General features: G+C 31.6%; 1 protein-coding gene and 5 non-coding genes across 7 annotated transcripts; all 6 read left to right on the forward strand.

Annotated features, from left to right (window-relative positions):
• Positions 1-6,680: 6,680 nt before the first annotated feature.
• LOC107925881 (eukaryotic translation initiation factor 2 subunit beta) lies at positions 6,681-11,146 on the forward strand. 2 transcript variants are annotated; one of them, XM_016856617.2, is made up of 10 exons: positions 6,681-6,965; positions 7,119-7,159; positions 7,341-7,449; positions 7,740-7,789; positions 7,880-7,934; positions 8,044-8,135; positions 8,422-8,567; positions 8,885-9,027; positions 9,141-9,226; positions 10,902-11,146. In XM_016856617.2, exons 2-10 carry the CDS (start codon positions 7,124-7,126, stop codon positions 10,977-10,979), a joined length of 795 nt encoding a protein of 264 aa, XP_016712106.1. In that variant the 5' UTR covers positions 6,681-6,965; positions 7,119-7,123; the 3' UTR covers positions 10,980-11,146. The 2 variants fall into 2 exon arrangements, with proteins under 2 accessions (XP_016712106.1, XP_016712105.1); XM_016856616.2 differs by having other exon boundaries at positions 6,808-6,965; positions 8,422-8,642.
• LOC121223998 (small nucleolar RNA SNORD34) lies at positions 9,359-9,440 on the forward strand. The gene has a single exon (XR_005921461.1). It is a non-coding gene; the product is annotated as a small nucleolar RNA SNORD34 (small nucleolar RNA).
• Positions 9,574-9,655, forward strand: LOC121223997 (small nucleolar RNA SNORD34). Its single transcript, XR_005921460.1, has one exon. It is a non-coding gene; the product is annotated as a small nucleolar RNA SNORD34 (small nucleolar RNA).
• On the forward strand, positions 10,018-10,099 carry LOC121223996 (small nucleolar RNA SNORD34). The gene has a single exon (XR_005921459.1). It is a non-coding gene; the product is annotated as a small nucleolar RNA SNORD34 (small nucleolar RNA).
• On the forward strand, positions 10,214-10,296 carry LOC121223995 (small nucleolar RNA SNORD34). The gene has a single exon (XR_005921458.1). It is a non-coding gene; the product is annotated as a small nucleolar RNA SNORD34 (small nucleolar RNA).
• Positions 10,401-10,482, forward strand: LOC121223994 (small nucleolar RNA SNORD34). Its single transcript, XR_005921457.1, has one exon. It is a non-coding gene; the product is annotated as a small nucleolar RNA SNORD34 (small nucleolar RNA).
• Positions 11,147-11,171: the final 25 nt, after the last annotated feature.

The following is an 11,171-nucleotide window of genomic DNA, read 5'->3' on the forward strand; positions in this document are numbered from 1 at the left end:
GACATCAGTTCAGTCTTCTTTTAATAAAATAAATCCCGTCAAATTAATTATTAAGTGCTTTTATATATATAAAATCATTTTAAGTGTTTTATGTAAATGATGTATTAAAAAAAAAGAAAGATAATGTCAGAATTTGTGAAATTTAATTTTTAATCCATTAAATTCAAGTCGTTTATACAATAAGTAACAAATGTGCTTATAATATAATATATTTGTTTTAAATATACTTCTCGATATATTTTAGATGGCATTTAACAATTAAGATAATTATTAAATTAACAAAAAAAAAACTTGATTAACAATACTTTAAGAACTTAAGTAGAAAATTTTAAAATTTAGAAATTATCATAACACTAAAGTTGTATAAGATATTGAATAATACAACAAGAACGATTCACATCGTGAGTGATGCATGAAACCACTAGATTATTAGTTTGAAAGAATTTGGGATTGAGTTTTGGTGGAGTATAGACTCTATGAATGACAAATACCTTCACTTCGATGCTTATGAGTAGAGACGAATCTAGGGGGGCTGGGGGTTGGCATGGGCCCCGGCCACCCTTAAACTGGAAAATTACTATTTAGGCATTTTAAATTAATAAAATAAAATTATACTTTGGCCCTCCTAAAATTAAAAAAATTTGATTTAATCCTTTAAAAATTATAAAGATATATGCTATAAAAATTAAAATTTCATTCAATCCCCTTAAAAATTGTTCTGGCTTCGTCCTTACTTATGAGGTATTTATAGAAGGAGAGTGACTAATATGGGTCCCAACCATTGAGTTCTCTGTTTCATAGGTGTCATATGAGGTGACAGATATTAACTTAGGGTATTGTTAAAGTTGACTTGAAGGGATTAAATGAGTCATTCGTTAAATCAACACATAATGTATTATCAGATGTTGTTAGAAACTATTTCACTTATATGTTTTGAGGATTGTGTGCGCTCACTCACTTTGTGTGACTGGATGTTCAAGCAAAGCATATTGCTTCTCTAGTGAGGCCATGATGCCGAGCTTCATTTTGTGCATAAAGTTAAGCTTCACCAAAATCCTTGCCGCCTTTGCATGATCTAGCGTGGGGGGTCCAAGGTGAGGGTATAACAATAACCCTTTAGACAAAAGGCAAGTTATAAAGTGATTTGGTTTGATCCGGTTGGCTGACAAGGCTTGCTACAGATCTTTGACAAGGTTAGTGGAGGGTTTTCGAAGCTTCATCTTTATTGCCCCAGTTATCTTGCTTTTGTATCGATTACTTCCAAACAAGTGTTTGCTTATGATTGGAGATTTGTGCTATTTCGTTCTTGTTGCTGTCTTGTTTAGGATGTCGCTTCATTTTCTCGCCCAAATACTTATAAACAAGTCATTTCAAAATCGGTGTTCCGTTGTGTCTCTTTGTTTCCTCGTGTTTTCGTTTCCTTTGTTGCTAATAAATTGCTTATGCTTTCTCTTTGTCTTCTACCCTACTGTTATTTCTTCAAATACGGTCGACAATCCTAGATAATTTCTTGTAAACGACGTTCTGATGGAGGGTGAAGAGTTATTATGTACCACCACTACAGAGGAAACGACTGTCATGTTATTGTTGCAGTGTCTGAAAGTGTATCATTGTAGATATGTATTCTCAGTTTAGTCGAGGGTCATTAGATGAAGGGTTGTCAGTGTCTGAAATTGTATCATTATATGAGTCCCTTCGTCGTCGCTATTATCGTATAGGGGGTTAAGCCTCTCGCCTTGGTCTTTAGCAGATTCTTCCAATTAGGGACAAGATCTCTCATCTTGGTTTTCATGGGCATAAGAGGGACAAAACATATCACTTTAGCCATTCATCAAGTGGAAAAAACCTCTCACATTGGCCTTTAGTTGATTCTAACAAGAGGGTAAGACCTCTTGCCTTAATCTTTATGATCGTAAAGGGGACGAGACCTTTCACCTTAGCCATTCATAGAGGGGGGTGGGACATCTTACCTTGGCATTTAGTTTATTCTTCCAAGGGGAGTGAGACCTCTTACCTTGGTCTTTTTTTTCCTCTTCCTGCAAGGTTGATTCCTCTTTATTCTTGCGAGTTGCTTGAGGAAGGATGTCAGTTGTTCCTTTGGTGATGCTTGCTCTTTTTTGCGAAGAGGTAGAAGGAGACGTCCTTGTTGCTTAAAGATTCTGAATGGGATATCGTTGTTGATGTTGTGGTGCACCTGTTGAGTGACTTGGCTTTTCTGTATCCACCTTCACTAACATTTTCTTTCATCAATTTCCTCTACCGAAGCCTTTATCTTGAGGAGGCAGTGATTGTCCTTCTCCTTGCTACTGTGAAGTTGAACAATAATTGAAGAATAAAAGAAAAAAATGGGTTTTAATATGGTATTATAATTGAATAATCTGCTAAGAGAATGGAAATCATATCGATTTGACAAACAATGCTTACTAAAAATAATGATTTGTTCGGTTTTTTAAGGGGTTGTCCAACTTGATATCGGATTTGATAAGATTTTTTTTTGGTTTGAACGTAATTTATCATTTACTGAAACATTTTGTAGCGAAATTGAAATGTCAAATCATTTTATTAAAACTCCATTCCTAAATAATCGATGATTTAATAAACTTAATAAATAAGAGTTTGGATGTGATGGTGAAAATATTAACTCATCTCGACATCCATTGGTGTCGAGGTTCAACCCGAAATTGGTACCCCTAAATTGATCTTGGCTTAACGTTTTATGGGTAGGGGTTTTTGGTAGAACCTCGACAACTATATATAAACAAATTTTCAATCCTCAAACTCTAAACAAAAACCTTTCAAACCCTAAATATTGAATTTTTTCCTACACTTAATTTCCTTTTAACCTTTTTCTATCCACATTCCTTGTCAGGATGACAATTTTGTCCCAGCTATAACTTCAACTAAAGGAAAATCCAGCTCCTGCAAATTGGATGCTTTTCGTGACCTTGGACTTCCACAATTGTTAAAACATTTGTGGGCTATGAAGAAGTCTTATAAACTAACCATAGCTATGTTTCATTGCAACTCTTAATTTCTATTTAAAGCTATGTTGAGGATGTCTCCATACTTCATTAATGTTGAAACACTAGTGGAAATCCGTTCTTATGGAAAAACCTTTGAACTAATAAAGTAGGATCAGTTGCCTTCGGTTGAAGTTGGTGTTTAATCGGAATCCTTGGCTTAAAGCTGGAATACGGTGGAGGAAAATAATTCAGGTCAAGTGTTTAAGGTTTAAAGTTATAAGTGGTGCTTAAGGTTATCCTTTAAGGTTTAGGGAAACATGTTTTAGGCTTCTTGGTGCTTTGAAAATAGCAGTCGAGTTAAAAAAAATTCACTCGATGATTTGTGGCTTACTCAACAAATTATCTGAGGATTTAGGATTTAGGGAAATGATTTAAGCCTTTTAACAACAGGAGTAAAATTTTTGGTGAATTTGTTGAGAGTGGGGATAATCTAAAGCCACCGAATAATGGAATGTTAAATATGATGGAAATAGATCAGGATTTGCCTCTAACGCGGGCAAGATTTTTCATGCTTGCGTTTAATGTGAAAATCAATATAAGTTACTTGATATAAAGTAAGACAATATATTACTGATATGGATGATCATTTGATAGCAAATATACTAATTTAAGTGTAACAAAAATGATGTTCGATACTTATATTTATTGTTCAGGCCAATTAATGAAAGAGGAAAAATGAAGCCAAGATGATTTTGCAAAATGGAAGTGACCACTTTAGTAATAGAATCCAAAATTAACTTGTAATGCTAAAGTGTAAATGAGTGTTCTTCTAGTAAACTTTATGTACATGCTAAGAGAAGAAAAGAGCTATATATCATGCAAAATGGTCCTTATGACTATAAGGATTTGTAGAATTACTTGTGCCAGATTAACAAAATGATCCCTTCAGAAATATGGCCTTCAGGAAAAACATTGGCACTATGGGATGTAAACATTGATCCACTAACACCTTATCAAGAACAGTTGAAAAAGGCTTTAAAGGAATATCAGTCAGATATACCAGATCCAATGGAGTGGTCACAAGAGTATCCAATGTATTGCAGCCAAGCAACACAAAACACACCAGCCTAGAAAGATGTGCATAAAGATATATCTGACAAACCACCTGATGACTTAGAAAAAAAACTTAAAAAGCTAGAATTAAAGTGCTATAGCGCTAGAGAGGAAAAGAAGAGAAAGATAGAAGAATTAAATATTACCTTTGACATCAGTACAGATTATGACACTAATTAAAGGTTTTCTTGTCCTTTTGTGAATTATTATCCTTTACTTTTATTAAAGTTTGTATGAGTCATTGTACTAGGACTTTACTTTTATCAAAGTTTGTATAATTCATTGTACTAGGATTTTTATTAAAGGTTTGTCTGTCTGTAATATATATTCAATAAATTATTAGATTCCTTCGTATCCAGAATTCCTTCTCTATATAAGAAGGAAACTCTCAAATGTAAGATAAGAGAACGATAATAATAAAAAAAATACTAGAGTGCTTTTGTAAAATCTCTTGCTAAAACTCTCTGTTCTCTTCCTTCTTGATTATGGTATATCGATAAGAGAAAATCTCCCGTGAGTTTAGAAGTATGCTCTATGCTTGCCATAAAATGGATCCTGCACACCAGAAACTAAACTTAGACCAGGGGTACTAAATTCAGTTGAGTTTGAGGAAGTAGTCTGAATTAATGGTATTAACAGCTAAAAGGCAGTGCCTGTTTAAGTGGCCAAAAGGAGAAGACATTGTTTTTGGCATAGCATACCTGCTGTTATGATCTATTAATTCCAGATATCCAGGCCTCAAATCCATCTGTTAAGTTTGATATTTTTAAAATCTGACATGTGACAAGAAAAGATAATAATATTTGTGGAGGGAAAAATTGCAACATAAATCCCTTTGTCTTTTTTTATATATATTTTTAATGGTGTTCTACAAATTATTTTTCCATATTTAGTCATTCCAGCTTGCTTATATTCAATAATGCGAAAATATTTGGTATACTATTAGATGAGTTCCACGAGTAGGATTATGAGTTGACAAGTATCTTATAGGGGTGTAGTAAAATATTTAAAAAAGATATATTTAAAAGAAAACATATGACAAATTTTTAAGGCTGCTCGTGGAATAAAAAAATACACTCTCAGTGTACCAAATATACAATTTTAAAAAAATCTTTTTAAGTTTATTGTTAATTTTACAAATTAAATACACTATTAAAATTAAAATAAATATAATATTATAATAAATTATTTATAGGTACAATATTTGAATTTAATTAATAATCTATATTCAACAATTAATAATTAAATTCTAAGTTACAAACTATATATAAATAGAATTTCACACCAATCTACTATTACATTATTTAATTTAAAAAATGAATTTAAAATATTGTTTATTTGAATTCAATTTAATATCAATTATCATTTAAAAAAATTAAATTTATATATTTCAATTTTTTATATTATTAACAAAATGTTATTAAATATAAAAAAATAAAGAATAATGAAATGCAATTTAATTAATACATACAATTATCCTATGCATCGAGTAAAAAAAACTATAATTATTATATAATTAACTATTATTATACATATAATTTTTATTATTTGAAATAAACTTTGATATTAATAAAAAATGATAAATCTCAAAATTATACATGAAGTTTGATTTAATATGAAATTTGATACACGAACTTTGATTTGGTGCAATAATACATAAGGAATTTTGATTATGGTTCAAATGTATACATAAAATTTTAATTTTGATTTAATCATATATATTTAAAAAAATAAATACAAAAAATTACTTTTATATTGTATAAATATAATTAATTACGTATTTAATATATAAATATAAAATGATACTATATTAATAATTGTGTTATAATGTATAAAAATTAGATCAAATTAAAATTTCACTTCTAAAATTATTCAAAATTAAAATTTAGAAATAAAATTATATGCAAAATTAAATTCATATATAATTTTGAGAAATTTTTAATAAAAAAATTAATATTTTGTCGTACGTTTGATATAGAAATAATCACTTCAAAAACAAATATTAAATACATTTTGTTAAGTCTAAGACAAAATGTACAGTAAATTCAAGAAAAAGAAGTAACTGCCTCGACATCCTTTCGATTAGAGGTATCTATAATCTGACCTCCCCTAATAAAATTTTAGGTCATAACCTAATTTGAAAAATAAATTTAAAATTTTGCTTAAATTCAGTTGGATAAAAATGTTTAAATTTGATTTCGATTTGTTTGTATTAAAAATTTTTTTTATAAAAGAAATTAAAATATAATACATTAAAAATACTTAAAATATTAAAAAAATATTTCTTAACAAATTAAAAATAAATTAAAAATAGTCTTTATACTTAAATAATACTATGCAACTTAACAAATAAATATTTTTAAAATAGTAGCAAAATTAATAATAAAATAAGAGTTTTATAATATCCAAATAATAACAACAAAATAATAGTAACATAATAATAAAATGACAGTAAAATAGTGGGAAAACAACAACTTTTTATTTTTTTATAAATTCGGGCCAAGCCCAAGCTAAAAATCTTACCTGAGACTCAACCCGTTATTTTTTTTGTCTAAATCTATTTTTTAGCCTATAATTTTATCTAAACTCTCACACTTTTCAAATGAGTCTTCGAGGTAGACTAGTGACATACCCATCTACATGTCTACTTTGGATACATTAAAAAAATACTTATTTTTGGTAAAAAATAATTTTTAAAAAATAATTTAATTAAAAAAAGCCCCTTATGGCTAACCCTAATTTTTATTTTAGCCAAGGCATTTTTTTATTAGAATCCAAGCACACATATTGTTATCTTCCAAACGCCAGCCGACTCTTTACCCTTCATTCCACATTTCTTCCACAAATCAACCGTTTCTTCTCAAATCTAAGGCAAAGCAAAGCACGCAGGTTAGTATTTTCTTTGTTGCATTTACCATTTCCGTTCCCTACGCAAGGTTGCGAGCAGTTTCCATGCTTTATAGATTCTAGGGTTTCTTTTATTTATTTATTTAATAGAGAATCTCTTTTGTCCATTCCTTTGAATTTTCCTTTGCTTTGCAGCAATCATGGCAGATGATGAAGTGAAGGATGAGGTGCCGGAAGTAAGTCTTATTTTTATCTCTTTTTTTTTGTAATTAATTTATGAAAGAAGATTGCAGTGGTTGGTATTTTATGCTTTCTTCGCATAAATGATTGACCTATTTTACTCGATTCGATTTTAGATATTTTTCACATGATCTGTTTTATTTTATTTTATTGTTTGATGAATGCCTTTTGCTTCAGATTACATCATTTGATCCTACTAAAAAGAAGAAGAAGAAGAAGGTTGTGATTCAGGACCCTGCAGATGAATCTGTTGACAAGTTGGCAGAGAAAACCGAGGCATTATCAGGTACTTTTTGCTAATTATTCATACAAACAAAGATCTATTGTTGATTGAGAAATCGAAAATTCATGTAAAGTTACAATCCTCATGTTGCTTTTTGACTGGAAGATCGAGAGCTAACTATAGAGACTAGCTGGTTCTGAGAAAATGAGTAAAAATATTAAAGTAAGAATAAAATAAAATTAAAACAGAAGAAAAGGGTAAAAAGCAAATTGTAAAAACATCAACAGGTTGGAGTTCTAGAAAATGTGCCATGTTTTGGTAGGAGACTTATTTATCTCTTTTTTTACTTACAGTTTCTGAAGGGCTTGACTTTAGCAATCTGAAAAAGAAGAAGAAGAAACCAGTAAGTCATAGCTTTAAATTAATATATATACATGTTAGTATGTTCTCTATTAATTAAACCATTTTGATTATACTTTCTGTGATATTGTAGGTGGAGGGCAATACATTCACTGACGAAAGTGGGGATGCAGGAGATGATTTTGATGGTTAGATTTTCCTTCATCAAACGATTGATTGGTGATATTGTGAAATGGACACTGGTGTTGTGTGAAATTTGTTACTAATATTTCTTATGTCTTTTTACTCTTTATCTAGGTCATATTGATGGGGATGAAGAAGGCGAAGGCATTGTCTTGCAACAACGATACCCTTGGGATGGAACTGACCGTGATTATATATATGATGAGGTATAGTGTGTACCTTGGTGCGTTGTTGATATTTCATACTTTGTTTTCTTTGGATATTAATGTTAATACACCTATGAACTGTACTTGTTGAAATCTTAAATTTCAAATAAGTTTTAAGAATTTCACATTCCACAACAACCCATTTTGGAGGATTTATTATATGTTTCTCTATGGCTATTGACTGATTGAATGGCTTTGTAACAGCATACTTGAAAATTATTGAGTTTATATGCTATTTCATCTGTTGTACTGTCTATTTAACCTTCACTTGATGGGATGAATGCAGCTTCTTGGTCGGGTGTTCAACATTCTCCGGGAGAACAACCCTGAGCTTGCTGGAGACAGACGTAGAACTGTTATGAGGCCTCCACAAGTTCTTCGTGAGGGCACCAAGAAAACTGTTTTTGTAAATTTCATGGATCTATGCAAGACGTATGTTACTGTCCTTTTTCCTTTATTGTGTTCTCTTATTCATTTATACGCGCGTGTGCGCGCGCACACACACATGTAAGTATTTGTGCCTTCCAATTGGTATAAAAATATATTGCTTGAATGTTAGTCATGTTGCACGGTCATGGACCTAGCATGTTACTTCCTGATGTTGTCATTACAACAGTCTTTCACTTAGGAGTTAATCAGATTTGGGGTTTTTAGTTAAATTTACCATCTAATGATGTTCTATTTGCAAATGAATTCCACACAAACACCACACCCTTTCTAACAACTTCTTGGCTGAGAAAATCGTTTAGAATGCATCGACAACCGGACCATGTCATGGCCTTCTTGCTTGCTGAGCTGGGGACAAGTGGATCACTTGATGGGCAGCAAAGGTTGGTTGTGAAGGGCAGGTTTGCACCAAAAAATTTTGAAGGGATCCTAAGGCGTTACATCAGTAAGTGCATTTTTTCTGTCATTATCACTTATATTGAGATGATAAGGAATGTCACTTGAAGCTGGGAATATTTTGATGGACTGACTTTGGGATTTTTGGTTTCCTCTTCACAGATGAGTATGTCATTTGCCTTGGATGCAAAAGTCCAGATACAATTCTTTCAAAGGAGAACCGTCTTTTCTTTCTCAGATGTGAGAAGGTAACAAAAACAATTTTCAAATTCTCCTCCAACCCTTTCATCTTTCTCAGATAAGACTGCTGTTAATTACCTTGGGTGCTTATATATATCATTGTTTTGAGTGATGTAATTTGTAAAGAATCTATGCTTTTTAGAGGCTTATGATGATTAAGAATTGCCTACATTGTCAGACCTTCAGTCTGATGACAACAAAAACTACAAATCTGAGGCCCAAAGTCAATGGTCATAACTTAAAAACTTATTTTTTGCTGGTGGACCAACCAATTTCATTTTCTCCTTATATCATGCATGTACTCTGTGTATTGCTTTGTTTTGAGTGATGTAATTAGTGAAGAGCCTATGCTTTTAGAGGCTTATGATGATTAAGAATTGCCTACATTGTCGGACCTTTAGTCTGATGAAAATAGAAATTGCAAATCTGAGGCCTAAAGTTGCCGGTCATAACATAAAACTTATTTGTGATGGTGAAAGAACCAATTTCATTTTCTCCCTACATTAAAGCATGCATGTAGTCTGTATATAGCTTTGTTTTGAGTGATGTAATTATTAATTAATCTACGCTTTTAGAGGCTTATGATGATTAAGAATTGCCTACATTGTCAGACCTTCAGTCTGATGAGGTTAAAACTTACAAATCTGAGGCCTAAAGTTTCTGGTCAAGTTATTTGTGATGGTGGTGGTCATGCTTGTTGGGCATGGACCAACCGTTTTCTCCCTATGTTAAAACATGTGTGTAGTCTGTATTTGGCTTTGTTTTGAGTGATGTAACTATTAATGAATCTACAGATTTAAGAGGCTCATGATGATTAAGAATTGCCTACATTGTCAGACCTTCAGTCTGATGAAATTAAAAGTTACAAATCTGAGGCCTAAAGTTGCTGGTTGTAACTTAAAACTCGGACCAGCCAATTTCATTTTCTCCTAATGGTAAAACATGCTGTATGTAGCTTTGTTTCCAGTGATAATTCTTAATGAATCTACTCTTTTAGAGGCTTATGATGATTAAGAATTGCCTACATTGTCAGATCTGTGCTCTGATGACAATAAAAGAAACAAAATCTGAGGCCTATAGTTGCTGGTCATAACTTAAAAACATATTTGCAACGGACATGCATGTAGTCTGTATATAGCTTTGGTTTTGAGTGATGTAATTATTAATGAATCTATGCTTTTACGAGGCTTATGATGATTAAGAATTGCCGACATTGTCTGATCTTTACTTTGATGACAATAAAAGTAACAAATCTGAGGCCTTAAGTTGCTGGTCATATAGAGTGTGATTATGCTCTGAGAACTGTCTGCATTGTTTTTCATGTGAGAGAGAAATGACATTGTTAATATCTGTGTGTTGGTTGGAGTAAAGTTTTTGGGTGTACTTTTTTGTTTGGTTTTGTTTTGTAAGAAGTTTTATACTAGGTTTTAAAATAGTACTTGTATTACGTCTTCTCTTGAAAGGGGGCTTATGATGTTTGACAACTGCCTACATTGCCATATTGTTTTGTGAATGAGAAAAACGATAGATAGTTCTGAAGCTCCATTTAAAGACTTTCTAATGTTTATTTATTTTGGAGTTGTTTAGGAATGAGAATAAAGTTGATTTTACCTGTTCTTTTTTCTTCCTCACTTCCTACTATTGTCTAAAAAGTTCTGATCTCGATCTTTTTTGGTTTTGTAGTGTGGGTCTGGCAGATCAGTTGCTCCGATTAAAGCTGGTTTCGTTGCTCGTGTTGGCCGCAGAAATGCTGGTACTTAGGGTTTTGATTCCATCCAAAATGATATTCCAGAGGTCAAAAATTTAGGAACACCTGTTGTTAGTATCTACAAGTAAAACGTTGATGAGATTTTTTTTTTCTTTTATTGATAATAATGCTGATGAGATTTTGAATGGTACTATATATTAAGGAATATGTGTTTGAGACATGTTATTTTTCCCCATGCGATCAAC

Source organism: Gossypium hirsutum, chromosome D11, assembly GCF_007990345.1.
Source record: "Gossypium hirsutum isolate 1008001.06 chromosome D11, Gossypium_hirsutum_v2.1, whole genome shotgun sequence".
Classification (NCBI taxonomy): Eukaryota; Viridiplantae; Streptophyta; class Magnoliopsida; order Malvales; family Malvaceae; genus Gossypium; species Gossypium hirsutum.